This window comes from Sander lucioperca, chromosome 11 (assembly GCF_008315115.2).
Source record: "Sander lucioperca isolate FBNREF2018 chromosome 11, SLUC_FBN_1.2, whole genome shotgun sequence".
In the NCBI taxonomy this organism is placed as follows: Eukaryota; Metazoa; Chordata; class Actinopteri; order Perciformes; family Percidae; genus Sander; species Sander lucioperca.
Window position 1 is genome coordinate 8,675,418 of NC_050183.1, and position 18,447 is coordinate 8,693,864.

An 18,447-nucleotide genomic window follows, 5' to 3' on the forward strand; every position below is an offset into this window, starting at 1 on the left:
TTCCAAAACAACAGCTTCTACACACTGTCCCTCACATCTATTTTTGGGTGATTGGAATCTGAAGTCTTAATTTGGCTGTAGCATGTGTGCATGGAAAGTTGGACAGCTGGGCTTAAATGTGGAGCTGCTACATTAGCTGGCAGATATGAAGACTCACAAATGACAAACCACTGTTTGAATTGTACCTTCTTTTCAATTTGTTTTATTGACAAAGAGCCATTAAAGTTAATCAAAGAAGAGCAGATCCAAGAAATTCCTGAGAAAGCAAAAGGGGAGATCTGAAATAATCACATTAATCATTTGGACCTGACCAAAAGCCTCGTAGCGCGCCTCGTCTCTCTCTGTGCATTCATGAGGCTGCATCCAAAAACAGTGGAGGGCCTGACATGGGATGAGGACAATCGATAAAGCGATGCATTTCCCTGACACATAAAGGATTTTCATTTCAAGTCCAAATCCCCTTTCTTTTATATCAATCACTGTAGAGGAGTTCCATCTATGGTTTGTTATTGTTATGAGGGACACATAAAGACAATAACAGTCATTAAACAACAAGACAGTATTAAACATTTACCCCCAAAACAAGAGCAGCTTACATGACTGTTCACAAGTATAAGAGCTTAATCATCCTGAAGTTTGTTCAGTCATTCATTGGCATGGCAAAAAAACGTGTTTAGGAGCATAAATGCACATTATATACACTCTGACACAAATGCCTGTCTCTGTAGTTATTAAGGCACTGAAGTTGGAGGGGCTGTGGAAATACAGGCACGGATATACTGAGTTTGTATGCAGAGTTTTAAACCCATGTAGTTTATGTACTAGTTTCTACTTTACGTAGAGTCCGACCAATAATGTTCACCGGCTTATATAACACATATGTCTGTAACAAATTATGAACAGCCCTTACAGACACAATGCAAATGACTGATATTACTGATACATGTGATAAAACTTTCAAGACAATGTACTGTAGGTCCACTTGGCTGTCTATACTGTATGAAGATAGTATGGATGCATTTTTCTTATTTCAAAGTGAGATTTGGTGCCTCAATTATCATGGAGAAAAAAAAGTATCTGTGGCTATTTCATAAATCCAGCACTGAATCATGCGCAGTGTGTTTTCATTGTGCCATCTCAGAGTCAGGTACTCCAGACCTGTGAACATGTACCAACAAACTTTACATTCAAATGAAACAGACATTTCTTCAGTTGTCTCTTAAAGTCACAGTCCATTTGTTCGGTGGATGACCTGTGGCTGACTGGTCGGGCAAGCCATGGTACACTGGAAGCACTTCACTCTTACAGGCATTGTAGGACTCTGCGCATCAAATAAATATTTGATGTCCAGAAGTTGGGTCCTCGCCAAACAGTGAGTGAATCACAAATGAGTCAAAGTCTATATTCTGGTTGATTTGTTAGCTTAATAGCTGCATGCTGAGGAGTTTATGACAGGTGGTGGGTAGTTCGGTTGATCCTGGTAGGCAAAGGCAGAGAAAGTAGATGCCCACTCTCCTTAGCTGATTTGTTCATGGAAAGAAAGTATCAGTGATAACCTTTGTTCCTTATAAATATCCATCCGGGATAAATTATTTCCATGTTTGTTTATTTTCTGTGGTTTTTGCATTGGGAACTCAAGAATCCAGCTGTGAAATATAGCAGACAAAACAGGATGATCATTTTAGGCACAGATTGAAGGTCAATACAGTCATTGTTTTAGACTTGTAGATACATGACTGATACAAGATAATCTGTCCATTTACTGCATGCAGAAATGTAATGCTCACATTTACTGAAGTTAAATTCCAATTGATCACCACAAGATGAACAACCAGCTATATTTTCTTGAAAACGTGCATTTTGTTATGGGACTTATCACTATCTAATAAGGTTTACTATCCACTGTCCCACTAATATCTGCGTTGTCAATCATTAAATAATTGTAGTCATCCTATAGATACGTAGCATACTGCATGCTTACCATCCCATGCGGGGCCAGGTGGCTCACTGTTTCCTCCTGACCACCTGTTTGAGGTGGAGCTCACTCTCTGCTGCTACAATAGGCAGCTCATTCTTAAGGTGGTATGAGATAAGGTGGCTTATGCTCTCAAATAACATGTCTTTGGTTCGGACCTGTACATAGGACAGCAAAAGATCGGAGGATGTAAGTTATTGTGTTCACTACAGACAGCAGAAACCTTCTAAGCAGTATGTATAGTATGACTTTTGACAAACAAAAGTTGTTTTTCGCTTGCTGCCAGACTCACCACTCCCTCTGGGTCCACCAGCAGTAGGTGTTTGGGCAGGCCACAATGCATTCCGGTTAGCACATACTGTCCTGGGTTGGTAGTGCTCTCCCGGACCAGGAAATCTCCATCTCGGACCAGGATTTTCTCTGCGTCTCGCCTGCTCATGCGGCTGTGGTACCACGTCTCCCTGCGGAGCTGCTCCTCGTTTGGTGCCACGGGGGCTCGACGGCGTGGAGGGCTGGGCCACTGGTCCTCCAGGACCCGGACACCTCCCCCTCCAGCTGCAGCCCCAACAGCTCCTCCACAGGCCTCGTGGAGCTTCAGGGCGTCTTCAAAGGGCCCTACAGGGACAATGATGTTTCACAAACACAAATATGGTCACTCTACACAGTATTCTTCAAATAAAGAAAGTGAGTTTATCTTTACTATATGTGTCAGAATGTGTCACACTAACTCTCAGGACTTACTCATGTCAAAGAGGTCCTTTTTGGGACTGTCGGGTGCCCTGGGCCCTTTGCGTCCATTAGGCCTCTGTGCCAGTGAATCCAGGTTTTCCAGACTCTGGGTGTTAACGTACTGATGCTCCTCATAATCTCTGCTGCCTGGTGGCTGGCCGTCAGCACACAGGTAACCATCTGCTGTCAGACCTGAGAAAGACAGGTGCCCGGAATACATTTTTGACTTCTGGTGTGTGTGTGTGTGTGTGTGTGTGTGTGTGTGTGTGTGTGTGTGTGTGTGTGTGTGTGTGTGTGTGTGTGGAACATTGTTTTGTTTCTTGGCTCACTCTAGTGGTTGAAATCAAAACTTAAACTATAGAGCTATCAGATACCACAGTATATGTAATAGTTTATTTCCATAAATAAGCTACCACAATTAAACCAGTTGCAGTATGTACTAAAGTGGGCGTGCATTGCTAATGTCATAATTATAGACCAATTGTATGTAGCCACCAATGAGAAGGCAGGTGTAGTTGGTCATTATCAAAATCTGTCTTGCCCGTTCACAAACTTGTCCTTTTTCATGAATATTTATTAATATTTATTTTTTTAAGTATTCCTTTTGGCTTGAAATTTTACATTTGCATTCGCATGAACTGGGGTAGGCGCTCCATATTCATGCGCCATCTTGAAATACGTTAGCCGGTAAGGGACATACAGAACATACTGCTCCACCTTTCGCGTTTTCGCTGTCACATGATAAACTCACAGGTGCTGCTAATGCTGCTAATGGGAAGAAGGAAACATGGAGGACCACACGTATTCAAAATCCAAATTTCAGGAACAGGAGTCTTCTTCTTGGCCCAGAAAAAGAAAAAGGATATTGAAAAGAGCAAGAGACCGGCTTTTTGAAGTGTGAAGGCTACCGTAGCTGTAATACGTACTTTGAACTGCGTGGCGCGAGAGAGTTGATTGCGATATATGATCTCAACGCTAGATGGGAGAAATTCCTACACATTGGACCTTTAACGGCTGTGTTTATTGCAGATTTCTCCACTAAAGTTGTCTGAACCTTATCCATAATGATTATGTCAATAGTGTTGCTACTGTATTATAATTTTCATTTTCATAAATGGTTTTGATTAATTGAAAGGTTTGGTTGATAAAGTCGTAGTAAATGAAACTTGATTTTTTTATTCTAACTTCATTATCATTGTATTGCCATGTCCCCTTTAATCATGATTTTCAATTTTAAGATTAACTATCCTATCGTGATAATCTAGTTCAGGGAATCCAGAGGACACTCCAAGTTTCCCTCCTATCAAAAATGACAGACTTGAACCACAGGTCCTTTGAACCAAGTCTCATATTTGGAAGACTATCCTGAGTAAAGATCCCAAAAAGTCCTAATTCTATCAGGGTGATCTTAAGAAGGGTCATAACACTGAGCTTCTCTTTGTGTTAGAAGGTCAGTAAGTTTCATTCAGGGCAAAGAGTGCAGTGATGACCGGACTCGTACCGTAATAGGTCACAAAAATATCAACATATTTTCAGAGAGAAAAGTATAGACAATTTCATCACACATTTTGTTTTCCAGATGTTAGACCTATGTACTGCCACATGGTGTCTCACCTGAGCTGCTGGTTGTCTCAGTGTCCCAGTGCAGTTCATAGCACAGCTGACCAGGGGGATAAGACGCTTGCTCCCTCCTCACTGGTGAGCCCATCTGCAAACACACACACACACACACACACACACACACACACACACACACACTTGTCTCTTGTCCCCCACATAATGTAGTTTTGAATCACTCTACTTGAAACATTAGCTACAGCATGTTGCCATATTTTGAACAAGCTGCAGGGGAGAGAGCGATGATTTATCTCACGCTGTAGGCAACAGAAGACCCGAGGCTCTTCATGTAATCACATCTATCTTCGGCAATTATGGTGCAGGCACATCAAGAAGACAGTTATGGAGTATGTTTTCATGTTCTTACTGTTTAATTCCATGTAAACAATAGGGGAAAGGAGCAGGAAAACATACCAGTCACCAGTTTATGAGGAAGCTATCAAAGAAAGACATTAGCTCACTGTCTGGTAAAGGTTAGACATGCGCTACTTGATGATGACCAGATGTAGCTTCGATTGCATCTGTGATAACATTAGATGGTAAGGTTCCATCCAGGATCATGCCTGGAGATTCACCTGTGCTGCTGTCTTGCTCTGTGGTTGTGTGTGGATGTGACCCAGCAGGGCTCCGCTGGGCCTGAGCCTGGAGTCCACCACTCCCCCAACAGGAGGCTCCTTCCCTGGGATGCTGTTGTAGTAATCATGCTCAGAGAAGTCCTCATCGTCCCCCCACATCGGCTCTTCTGTCCTGACAGACCTAAGGACATTGGTGCAAGTGAAAAGATTTTTTTATTATTATTACTACACAATCAATACCACAACTTCTATAATCTAAACCAGGGCTTCTCAGAGTCCATCCGGAACCAGCCCATACCTTGTATTATGAAGACAATGTGTTATACAATAATTATGTTGATTATTATTATTAAATTTTTTAGTGATATTAATAGTAATAATAATGATAAGAAGATCTGGGTTCTCAAATGGATTCAGTCCGACCGAAAGACATCTCCACATCCGAAAGTGATCTACTGTATATAAATCTGCGATAGATTTATATAGATCATTGCAGCTGCTGGCAGCAGAAAGACATTCATAAACCAGAATAGAAAAGACTAACAGTCTGGAACACCTGAGGTTTGGTGTGAAGAGCTGTGAGGATCAATATTATGGAAAAGATGGATTTTGAGGTAATACAAGAACAAACTATCATGTCTCCTTGTACTAAATATCAAAGAAATCTGAGAGTTGGACAGTAGATCAGGTTTGTGTGGTGGAAATGCGACTTAGCTCTTTTATGCAGGACGCCTGGTCAGTATGTGTGTCAAAGTAAAATGATTGATTATGCCAAACACCACCTGTCTTTGCTGTCTCTGGCTGTCAATCTTACTAAAATGACATTTTATTTTCCATTGACATACACTGTAAGTGTCAACAAGTTTAAACCTTTAAAATATAGCAAAGTCATATTGTTGTATATATACAGTTATTTCTTAGCACCATGGTGGCTGATGTGTTAGAAATCAATGATTTGGTGTGGCCGGGTTAGCTCAGTGGGTAGAGCAGGCGCACATATATAGAGGTTTACTCCTTGACGCAGCGACTGCAGGTTCAACTCTGACCTGCGGCCCTTTGCTGCATGTCATTCCCCCTCTCTCTCCCCTTTCATGTCTTCATCTGTCCTATGGAAATAAAGGCCTAAAATGCCCCCAAAAAAAACTTCTTTAACTTCTTTAGAAATCAATGATTTGCAGTTGTGTCACCACTTCACAGATTTGGATGACAAGTGACAAACACTTTAAAGGCTTTTCCTCTTTTCACAGAAGTCATAATTGTGTCTGGGCAGCTGTCACCTCTCCATAGACGCCATGGTTTTGGGAGGACTGTGCAGGTACTGTTTGAACTGCAGCTCGAAGGCTTGGCCGATGGTACTGATGACACTCTGGGCTAAACCGTCTGAGCACTCCAGGATGTGACATGCTGAAGGAGACAAAACAAGAGACAATTTTGTTTTTTCAGCTGCAACACACTTTTAGAACTAAGATCCTGTCTCAGTAATAATACCACTGTTTTAAGTGTTTGTCTCCAAAACACTTTATGGTAATTTCTATTTAATGGGGGTGATATCTCGTTAAAAATATTAGTAACTTCTTTGTTTTCCTTGAGACCGCAGAGGGTGGGGGGTGGCCAAGGGTTTTTGTTTTTGTGCAGTTTGTGTGTTGTGTTTTTCTGTTGTATGCATCATTTGACACTGACTGTCAGACAGTGTGGAGTTTGTTCTGTATGTCTGAATGATAAATTGTGCTAGTAAAAAAAAATATATATATATATATATATTAGTAACTTCTAATTCTAAATCAAGAACTGTAGTAGATGTCATAGTCAGGAACAACTATACCAAATAAGTTTGTTTCCAAATGGTGAAAATGCTACAATGTCACTTTTTTGTATGATTTATTAATTGTAGCATTATAAATAAATGTAGTAGAAGTGAGCTTTCCTCTGATTGATCCATGTTTAAGAAACGTATTGTATATATGTGGTAAAGAAAAGTGTTTACCTCTCTGATTCACTGGGTCTTTGGCCACATACGCAACATAATCAGGCGTGTCCTGCAACAGAAAGGAGGATGAATTCAATTAGACCAGATAAATTAAAGCCCGTATTGATTCTTCGGGTCATGAGATTGGAAACCAATAAAATGGAATCCAGTCAGATATGTGCAGTCTGCCAAAAAAAGTGTATTCCAACAACAACAATGTAAAGGAAAGCAGGGAGCGAAACGTGCACTCACTGTGTCTCCCCCCGAAGCAAATGAGATGGACTGCATGGGATGGTGTGCTATCACCTGAAAGAGAGAAGAGGAAAAACAGAGGCAGAGGTTTGCCATTATTCTACTTTTACATGCCATCATTGATTAATGTGGATACAGACAACACAAATGGACAAAAACTAAAGATGCCAAAATACTAAATTGTTTCAATGAAGTACAGACCAGGGCTCAAAAGATTCAGCTTTACACTTTTAGACTTTTGAAGTTTAGTGTAACTACACAATGATCATTATTTCCCACATTTTTGTTTCCAGCAAAAAGGAAATGCCTCTGAACATCATTTAACCTATTGTGGAGCAGTGCAATTCTTCCCTAAACGCCAGATTTAATGAAATTATTTTATATGTCTCTTAGCAATCAATTAACACCAAAACTATTTATTAAATGAAACAAAACTTAGGAACTGATGATCAAAGGAGAAATTAATTGACACCTATCATTACTGAAATTAAATAACAATGATTTTGAAAATGTTTTAATTTACTTGTGGTCAGAAAGGACAATATATAATAATAAAAATAATAGGTAGACAATAACATTTAATTAAAGGGTATTTGGGCAAATATATCAGTCCAATCCATGTACAGATTAATTTACGGTAGTTATAGCATCATACCTGTCGTGTGGTAGGAATAAGCAGACCAAGGCCATCTGTGGAAATATTGACTGCAATACCCATGCCTGCAAATCGCAGGTTACTCTTCCCCATAATGGACTGGAGAGCTTTGTTCTGGGCCTACATGAAGAATAAATAAATGAATACAGATGAAATTACAATCACATATTTAAAATATTCAGAAAACAGAAATGTCGTCCTGTATTTACTATATTTGTTATGACAAACAAAATACTTGCCTATGTCTATCAGGACAAATCAGACGTCATGTGAACCAAAGTGACTTTCGTAGACAGTCTTAAAGTGCTCATATTTTGCTCATTTTCAGTTCATAATTGTATTTAGAGGTTATATCAGAACAGGTTTACATGGTTTAATTTATAAAAAACACCATATTTTTGTTGTACTGCACATTGCTGCAGCTCCTCTTTTCACCCTGTGTGTTGAGATCTCTGTTTTAGCTACAGAGTGAGGCATCACACTTCTGTTCCATCTTTGTTGGGAGTCGCACATGCGCAGTACCTAGGTAAGCACTGCTAGCTAATCAGAAGCAGAGTATGAGGGAGTGCCACGCTAGCAGCGAGGAGAGCATTATAACGTGTTACAAAGTGACGCACGTTCGTCACGGAAGTAAAGGCTGGACTACAATAGAGCTGTTTGGAGCATTTGGTGAACAGTGTTTTCTGTTGGAGATGGTAAGTCCCTTTGGGGTGGACTTCGGGCTTTTTCACTTTGTAAAACCTATAACGTGCACAAAAAAAGATATATAACAAAATAAAGTAAAGGGAAAAAGCCTAAAAGCATAATATGAGCACTTTAAGTTTCTTAAAACCACTGTACTAACCTGTGTGGTAACTTCAACTCATCTAGTTCTCCAGGAGGGATAAGACAATTTCAAAAGTATTTAGTAACAATAGTATTATGAAACATGCACAGTAAGATTAAAGTTTAATATTAACCTTCTTCCTCCAAGCTCCCTTTCCACCTGGCACAGTGTCACACAGCCTGTTGATGGCTTCCCTAATTAGGGGAATAAAGAAAGATCAAAGGTCAGACTGTAGTGGGACACACTGGCCACTCATCTAATAGCTACAAGAACAGCATGAATAAAAACCATGTGGATTTGTGTTAACTGTGCACCCAAATATTAACAATCCAGAGGAGTAAACATTTTAAATGTTGAGTCATTGTTTAGGGCTACAAAAAACTGCTGCATCACAATGATGGAAAAACCTGAGGTTAAACATGAACAGAAGCTTTGTGTTCCCTCCCTCAGGCTAAGGTCATAGGCCACAGACCCATTACAGTTCAAAGGTCAAGAAAAAGGTTTCCAGCAGGTCTGTTCACAAGCACTAACTAGTTTTTACCACTGATGTGCAAGGACAGTTATGACAGTGATTGTTTGTCAAACTCATGTTTAACTCCCTGTCAAATTAGGAAAGAAGAAAGACTATAATTTGAGCCTAAGTACAGTTGTCTACTGCTTCTTTAGGGCAACATTACTTACATTTATTTTTTCCACAGTGCAACTCTCTCTGCAGATTTGTTACAACTTTGCAGTGAAGCTGCTGCTATAACTCCTGGGAATGGCCGCCTAATGGACGTTTACAGCTTCTGTCCCCTGTGTGTCTGATGGCGGGAGGGAGGCATAATGTGGATTTGAGGCTGGAGCTCGCACTCTCGCTGCCAGGGGACAGCGGGGACAGCAGTCAAGAACCCAGCTGCCCCTATCAAGTGGCTCGTAAATATTTAAAAAGCAGCGTCCCGGGCCCCATCTCGGGTAAAGGTCTTCTCAGGGATTTTTGAAAAACACCACACTGTTCGAGTGACTCATGCTGATGAGAGGGCAGAGGGAGGAGGAGGAGGAGGACAGAGATGGGCTGTTGTTGTTGTTTTTGTCCGCAGCCTCTGTATCTTCCCTGCAATAAAAGGCCGGGCCTCATTATCACTGGTGTTGCTGTTTAACACTGTGACACAGGGAGTACTGTTAGGAGAATGCACCTTCTTCAATTCTAGGAGCTGAAGTACAATTTTGAAATTCTTACAAGCACTGAATGTTTTGTTGTGGTATTCCAGGACAAGTCAGCAAGCTGAAAAAATGCCAGCTCTAATACGCACAATAAAGGCTCTGACTTTATTATGCTGCTTTTGAATTGCACCTAACAACAATTAACTCATTAATTAATATAGTAATATAACCTATAAAGTTTGTTAGATTGATTATAGTCTCGCTTTGCCAGACCATCCTCCAAAGTGCGCTGAAGGAGGGTTTGGCTACTCCACACAGCATTCGGGATGGGAGGAAAACGTGCTCTGGTTTAATGGCATTTCTTTAAACCAATCAGAATCGTCATGGGCCGTGCTAAACTCCACTCAGAGCCGTGCAAAAAAGCCTCGGGAAGAACTGCCTTGTTTTGGTGGAACGTGTACGTTAAAAAGTTGTTTTATTCGTGTGAGAGAAAACTCAGATTGGACAGCTAGTCTAGCTAGCTGTCTCAATTTACCCTGCAGAGATCTGAGGAGCAGTCAACCATAGTCCTCAGAAATCCACCGGAGTTTAAAATTCCAACACAAATAAAACGGAAGGAAACGGACATCGGCGAAAAGACTTGCATCCGGCGGAATTTCCTGCGGCACCAGAGCATACCCGGAAGTGGATCATCAAGGATATAGACTAGATTGATTATGACAATCAATCATTGATTGGGGGACAGATGGTCCGGCCAATGTTCCCCAAGGAATTAGAGACCTCATGCCGTTAGCATCACTGTGAAATTAAAGCTGCCATTGATAAACTGCCTTTAACATGCTACTGAATGAAAAAGGCTGCAGTGAATTCAACTAAGGGCAAGCACAATGACCGACTATATAGTCAACAACAGCAAGTAGCAAATACAAAACATGTTCATCATCACTAAAACATTCATGACTAAACTGATGTCATACTACAACAAAACCTGGTGCAGTCATCTGATGCTCGGTATGCTTTCTACCTTTGCTAATGTTTGGTTTTGTTGTTTTGTTTTTCATCTCCTCCTCCTCAAGAAGTTACAACCACAGACATTATCCAGCAGGGTGCATTCATGGGGACCACTGCAGCTTTCCACAATCATTAGCAAACATCATCAATAATAGATCTCCCTCTCTATCACCCCATCTTCTGCAGCCTCCTCCCTCTGCACTTAAGCCTTGGATGCACGGTGGGCTCCGATTACTGTCGATCGATTGTAGAGGAGAGAGAGTGCACTTCTCCCATGGGGCCAAGGATTGCAAAGAAGCCTGCTTTTATAACAATAACATCGCATGTAGGCCATAACAACACGACACAGACATACTAAGACCCTGAGGTATAGTGTGATACATACACATATGTACCGTCACTGAGCACATGTACATTAGCTGAGTTTGTCTCTTAACTTGCATTAACATTTCCTTTCCACTGCAACTGGTTGAGCAGGGTTTGGTAAAATGAAATAAAATGAAAGAATTGTGGTAAATTAAACAATACGTTAAGAAGAAGTTAGCTGTTTTAAACCAAAAGCTCAGGTGTGACCAGTGGTGTAGTCTACGTGATACGCAAGTATACGCAGTATACCCACTAAGAAAGCTCCAGGATTTCCATATACCCACTTAAAAATGCCCAATGACATGCAACAACATACTTTCCATTATAGTTTTGATATATTTTGAATTGTCATCTGTGTTTTTCTTCTTCACATAGGCTAAATAAAGGTATTTCCACGTAAATTGGTGCATAAAAGTGTATCCGAATACAGAAAATGAAGTCTTTGATGCTCAGAACTTCCCTGGGGGAGGACACCCAGACCCCCCACTATGATATGGTCCCCCCTCCCCCAAAGGCCGATTCTGGCCAATATATACAGTATAGTATACCCACTACAATACATTAGACTACACCACTGGGTGTGACCCTATTTATTACGAATTCCTTCATCAAGTCACGTTGACATAATAATAAAATGAACCACACTTACTCTAAATAACAGAACAGACACACACCACTGGTAGCAATTTGATATCATAGTGGCTGATACTTCCTATACAATACATCTTGGATCAAATTCTCCCGACTCATCACTACCAATAGAGATGGTTACCAGCGTACCTTGTCACCTGAGTCCGTGTGTTGAAGTCCAGGGAGCGCATTGACTTCAATACTTCAATGCAGCCCATGTACTGCAAAAAGAAACAAACCAAACAGAACATTTTTTAACAAGTTTAAAGTTTTAATATGGCTACGGACAGATATTTGGTAAAGACTAGATGCTCCTTTTGATATAATTATGAACTTGTCATGTCATGTCAACATGTTGTAAATGCAGCATGTTCATGATTCAGTTGAAGAGAAATAAGAAATGGGATGGTTGGGATGTGGGATCACTTTGAAAATAAATGCTGAACTTAAAAAAATCATTATTTAAACCTAATGAAGTCACCAGCTCTCGGAGAACTTGCCTGATAAATAAGCATCTATTTTTAAAATATATATCAACTATAAACATGTATAGCAAACGTTGCATTTGGATTAAAACTTGTCAAAACAGTATTTCAGTGGCATTACAGATCTACAAGACATTCCCACAGTATAAGATATGTAATCCTCTACTGGTACACATTACTCTTTCCAACCATGCATCATAATCTAACTCAAATCCACATAAAGGCCATTAAAGTGTACTCCAGTGAGTAGCAGCCAGCTGAGCAGCTTCCTAATGGCTGTCAGGTTGGGCTGCTAATAGCACCTTGACTAGATTAGCAGCACTAAGAGCTCCAAATTATGGACACACTACAGTGTCTTACGCCTCTGGGGGATGCTGAGGGTGTGAGTGTGTTTGTGTATACAATCAATGCATGTGAAGATGTCCTGTACTTATTTGCACATGTGTGAGGTTTACATAAAAAAGATGGAGACGTGAGTAAATTATACAACTTCCCATTTCTATTTCAGTTTTCCTGCCATCATCAGTACTGTCCAGGGAAAACTGATGTAAACTAACCTTCTGATTATGTCACATCGATTCACAGCCTTCATTTAAAAAACAAAAACAATAAACAAAAAAAAATTTGAATGTTAGTGTTACCATTGATTGTGAAAAGCAGCATTAATGACTCGTACTGTATGACCTGTTTGAAAAGACTTCTCATACAAGATATTCTCAAATCTTACATAAAACTGTGTAATTTAGAAAAGTCTATGTGAAACTAATTTGGTGCTACATAATTTGCATCCTCTATAACAGCACTTTGACTCAGTCAATGCCATATTTAGTGCAGTGTCCAGAATTGGTAGTGACTGCAACAGGCAGACAGCAGACAGACCACACGGCAGCCATGCACACAAAAACAGAGAGCGAGAGAGAGAGAGAGAGAGAGAGAGAGAGAGAGAGAGAGAGAGAGCAACCTTTGAGCCCGGGATCTTAATGAGCTTTCCAACCAGATTTGGAGACGAATCCATCAGGAAAATTGTCTCTATTTTCCTCTTTCTGCCAATGCCTCCATTGTCACACACTCATCTGCTGATGAAACACATCCCCTCTTCCCCCTATTCCCTTCCTTCGGGCCAAATCTCTCCAGCACACTATTCCTATGACTACAGGGATACTGACAGGACAAAAAAGTATTCCTCAGAAAATGCAGAAACATTGACAGTTCAAAATGGCTGCCTTTATATAAGATAATAATTTCTTATAAGATAAATCATAGCTGTTTTATAGTTTGTTAATGTAGAAAATGTCCTAATGTCTCAGTTTATTATGTAATAGCTTTTCATTTTACCACTAAGGCAAGATTGAGAAGCATACTTTGTGTAACGATGGATGGGCGAATGATGGACAGATACTGAGGACAGCCGGATGTTACCAAAACATATCTGGATAGTGTAGATGGTGAATGATTAGGGTTTTTTTTTAAAGTTCAGTACATGCAGTCCTGTCTTGTTTGTTATTCATGTTGCCAAAGTACATTTTTAATGTTGTAGACATTAAAGTTCCTTCTAATTTCATACTTTCGTACACTGTTCGTTTCACAGCAGATTTTTGAGCGTAAGACCACAAAACCTACTCGTTGCACCATGGAAGGAAAACTCTGGAAACTGCCCTAATAGCAACAACACCTTAAATTACAGATATTTATAATTTGACTAGTAAATACTGTGCATAAGATTGTAAGAGAACAGCATAAAATGAGGAGCAGTCTGGTTTTTATATAGCTCTCTAAATAATAGCTGTGTTGGCAGCTGCAGTGCTTTGTTTGATGGCTGCTGCAGTGTCCTGGCTGTCAAAGATGGCAGATGCAGGCCAGAGACACAGAGCCTGACATGGCTGTGTGGACAAAGAGAAAGTGCAAAGGAGGAAACCCAATACAAAGAATCATATTTGTGTTTTTCCCGGCAGAGGAGTGACTGTGAGTGAGTAAGAGAAAGAAGCACTTAAACAGAAATAAAGAGAGAGAAAGAGACGTGCACTATGGTAGCTATGCCGATTAAAAATGGCACGGCGCAGCAGAAATCTACTGTCACTTTGACACTAATACATGCAGCAAGTGCTCCTCCCTGCATAGATTTGCCACAGAATTGCACGTATAGTACTGCTACAGCTGCTGTGAAATGCATCTCAAACATGAGCTTACACAGGTCATCTAAAATGATTGCACTGTATCTTCAGATGACAACAATAAGCTCCTAAAAGCTTGGTCTGGCAATTAACTGAGATATCAATCAGACATTAGAGCAGCACTTGTTATGAATCTAGGAAAGCCCTGCATGGTGATGAGAGCTCATACAAACTCATCATTGGACCCCTCCCATACCGATCCAACCATCCTCATCCACATCACATGATGCAAATGACTGTGATTAAATGTAATTGAATATAGGAATGAATGGGGCCTGTATAATGCCATTAGAAAGTGGGCTTGAGCCCCAGACTGGGCTAATCAAGAGCCATGTCATTAGTTTGAGGAGAGGGGGTGGAGCAGTGCAAGAGGGGTGGAGGTTAACAGGCATTGGGGGATCACTAATGGGATACATCATTGACATTGACGTCAAGCAGACTGCTTAGGATGATAAACCTTTGTAAGTCAAGTGCACACTGATAAAGATATTTCTTCATATCTCTACCTTTTTGTTTAGAATCATTCTCATATCTCTGGCGGGACAACCAACCATCCATTTCTGTATGTTGCCGGATCTTGTTTTAAATAAAAACACAAAGATTTTGGGTAAAATTTAAAAAGTACTTTCAAGCATGCTCTTATTATACTAACTATAATAAAGATTGGTATTCACTATGCTGAGGGATTGCAAATCACATTTAATGGATACAATCTTATGGTCTCCACATGTAAACAATCCTGAAAGCACACAAAGAACACCACTCCTACAGTGCTCAAGCTCACAATCAGACAGGGGTTACATGCACTCTAAATACAGATGGTTATTGTTTTAAGTCAAGGGAATGATGCATATAACCTTCGGTAAACACTGCGGTAAAATAATGATCCTTACTACAGCCTGTGCACATCATTTCATGGTTTATCTTTCTCCTGTGTGCTATCGTGACGCAGTCTCTACCAGCCACACCAAGCAATCTATCGGGATTATGTATTCCCCAGACCTCGCCACATGAGCTGCATGACAAACTGCCTGGCACTGTGGTGTCCTTATGTTTCCCACCTAGATAAAGAAACCTGTAAATGGGGTCATTAATATGATGTGGTTCACTGATTCCTGTTAATAGATATGTTAGCACCAGAGGAGGAAAAGTTAGTTCTTTTGGTTGTACACACTTTCAAAACAGATCCTGAATTAAGTGGCTGTTCAAGAGGTGTACCTTTTACAATGGATATACAGTATGCATTAACAAAAAAAGGTGCCCCCTGACTCACCCTGACTATATAAGAAGCCCCTGGTCCTGCAATCTTCTTGTCAGGGTGCAACCAGCCTTGAGAGGGTTTGTGGATGAAGCTACCCTTCTGGGTGAAGTCCTCTCCCTCCAGCCACATGCCTTCCACCCTTGTCCTGCGGTTCATTCCTGACCGGGAGCTGCTGGAACCCCCAGGGCTTGCCATGGCCTCTGTGGCCCCAAATCCGTGCCCCCCTTGATTGGCCGAGTTTGCCGCTGCAACTGCTCTCTGCCCTCGAATAGCCTGCAAAGAACAGGGGGTGACACACACAGGGTCACAGGAGTTAAGCACCGCTGCGAGACTTGCCACCGGGCCACTGGCTGAGGTCGCACCACTGTGCCTGTGTGGTGATGAACTATGCGAGACAGAGGCCTGGGAAGGAGCTGCTGCTGCCTTCCCTGAGTCCTTGCTGGAGCTGGAGCTGGAGCTGGAGCTGGAGTTGGACGGGCTCCGGCTAAGCAGGGAGTTGGAGAACTTCCACTGGGGCATCCTAGGGATGAGCATGCAGAAGGTTGTGGTGGCATCCTGTTCCCCATCCAGGCAAGGAGAGTCAGCCAGGGCTGCAGCCCCAGCAGAGGATGATGATCTGGCACTGTGATCCAGGGGAGGCAGAGGAGGCAAGGGGGGCAGAGGAAGGCTCGTGGCGGAGGAGGAGACCACCGGTGTGGCCACAACTTTGCCGCTCATTGCTAAGCTCTGCATCAGGTCGTCGGAGGAGGTCACTGACTCGTTGCGAAAGCGGCCATACTTTGGCTTAAGGAGCATGCCCGGAGGAGCCGCCTGAAGCAGGAGCAGAGAGCAGAGGATGAGGGGGGGAAAGGGGAAAGGGGGAAGGGGAGGGGGGGAGAGGTGTAATGGAAGAAGGGGAGAAAACTAGAGAGAAAATCTTCCAGGTAGAGTCCTATATCCTTGTCAACTGAATGCTGTCTGGTCCTCTCCCGTTCACGCACACACACTGTCCCGCTCTCATGCCACTCTCCTCTCTGTCTGAGCTGTCCTGCTTCCTTTCACTGCCTAAGGCAAGCTCGCTCGCATGCTCCCAGTCTCTCTCTCTCTCTCTCTCTTTTTGGATGATGTCATTGGGTCTATTAGCCCTGCCCTGCCCAGCTGCTCTCAGGCTGTATTAGCTAAAACACATCTGCCTAAACCACACACACACACACACACAACATATTAAATTGACAAACAAAAAAATATTAGATATCAGAACGTATGCAGAATAAGCAAGCATTCCTTGGTTCCTACTATCATTGTATTTTGTATATTTCATCTGTCAGTGTACTTTGCTAATTTGTAATGAGCATCCCCCATAATCCGTCTCATTAAAGGAATGTTATTCATGAGAGGAAAGCTCAAATTGCACAATGTAGCAATCCCCACTGATAGGGCTGTATTCAAATACAAAATAGAAATATTAACTTAGAAATTGATTGCGAATGTGAGTAAATAATACCGGCATGAGTCTCATCCAATTAGTTAAAGTGTATTTTGTGTGAGTCGATGTTTGTGTGGGGGTTAAGGGTGTAAATCAATTTCTCCTGGCAATAGACTAAAACTTAACAAAGAAAGCCACACTTATAACGGACTGCATGTCTGAAAAACCTCCAACCTACCCCAGCTGTCTGAACCGTCTTCCCAACTCCCCTCCCATCCGCCTCCCCAGAGAGCAGTCATCCATCTCAGCATGATCCTTTCAGCTCCTCACTTGCACCCTCCCACATGCATTTTACTCCTTCCCAGTCAAATCATTTCCACTCTATTTTCTAAATCACATTTTTTTCTACATACAATTGTATTTTCCCATCTTAAACAAATGTAATGAAAGGTAGCAGTCAGGATTCTCAGTTTGACACAATAGTAGGTTAAGCAGTTGTTTTTTTTGTGGTGGTCAAATCATGCACACAGGTGGGAGCAATATCTGCACTGATTGTGAAATAACCCAATAGTCCGGGTCATCTGTTATGCAAAAAGGCGGGACAATCTACTGACTAAACAATGCCACCTACACGGATAAGGAAAGGCTCATTATGTTTCTGTTAATTGCTTAAATTCAATCAAGCAAGTCATTACAATTTGTTGAGTCTCATAATCCTGTTGTCTGTCCAATAAAATCTGAGGGACAACAGAGTAAACAAATAAACTACAATGATCAAGATATATTCAAATTGTTCACTACCTTGAATGCTACTGAGTGACGCAACATTTGTGAACTAAAAGTTATTTATTTAGAAAGGCATCAGGAAGCTTACCTATATGTCAGGCTCTGAGAAAGAGGATGAAAAGAAGATCCAGTCCAATGACTTTTATCAAAGAAAAGCAATGTGTAATGTCATTCCACTATTCAGGACACCTCATTGCAACAAACCAGGCACACTAAGAAACCCCCTAACACAAACAAATCACCATCAGAAACGCTATGACACCAACGCCATCCCACCTTCTTCCAAACAGCCAATCACCTCTTGTTTGTTTGCTACAGAGTAAGTTACTGATAAGCCAACGGGAATCAGTGCATGTTGACAGATGCACAAGTAGCTGGCCTTCCTCTGTACATTCTGTCCCCTTTTCTGTCAAAAAACAAATAACTGCTATGACAACATACTCTACACAAAAGTAAAACCGATATGGAGCCATTATTACTTCAAACCAACTTTAACAAATAGATGCAAAAGCAACCATTTGAAGATGGTACTAGATTTTATTGCCATAAATAACAATAGATTGCTAAATTGCAATTGTTACACTACAGTTTCAA

The 18,447-nt window shown here is 41.3% G+C and overlaps 1 protein-coding gene across 3 annotated transcripts; it reads right to left on the reverse strand.

Moving 5' to 3' along the window:
• Positions 1-173: 173 nt before the first annotated feature.
• On the reverse strand, positions 174-18,332 carry shc2 (SHC (Src homology 2 domain containing) transforming protein 2). Of its 3 annotated transcripts, none has more exons than XM_031307009.2 (14): positions 17,942-18,332; positions 15,675-16,472; positions 11,896-11,966; positions 8,729-8,789; positions 7,770-7,889; positions 7,115-7,168; positions 6,881-6,932; positions 6,174-6,300; positions 4,897-5,077; positions 4,319-4,412; positions 2,717-2,896; positions 2,268-2,590; positions 1,982-2,133; positions 174-1,633 (listed from the first exon to the last, which is right to left on the reverse strand). In XM_031307009.2, exons 2-13 carry the CDS (start codon positions 16,455-16,457, stop codon positions 2,005-2,007), a joined length of 2,175 nt encoding a protein of 724 aa, XP_031162869.1. In that variant the 5' UTR covers positions 16,458-16,472; positions 17,942-18,332; the 3' UTR covers positions 174-1,633; positions 1,982-2,004. The 3 variants fall into 3 exon arrangements, with proteins under 3 accessions (XP_031162869.1, XP_031162868.1, XP_031162871.1); XM_031307008.2 differs by having other exon boundaries at positions 174-1,646; positions 17,942-18,331; XM_031307011.2 differs by having other exon boundaries at positions 174-1,646; positions 15,675-15,935; positions 17,942-18,314.
• Between the last annotated feature and the right edge of the window lie 115 nt (positions 18,333-18,447).

What these genes read in the sequence shown, in the direction of transcription:
- shc2 (XM_031307009.2), bottom strand. Translation starts at nt 16,457, where the DNA reads ATGCTCCTTAAGCCAAAGTATGGCCGCTTTCGCAACGAGTCAGTGACC. An exon ending in AGGGAGCTTGGAGGAAGAAG is followed by an intron (nt 7,890 to 8,728) that starts GTTAATATTAAA and finishes TTCTTCATGTAG; the next exon opens with GCCCAGAACAAAGCTCTCCA. An exon ending in TTGCTTCGGGGGGAGACACA is followed by an intron (nt 6,933 to 7,114) that starts GTGAGTGCACGT and finishes TTTCTGTTGCAG; the next exon opens with GACACGCCTGATTATGTTGC.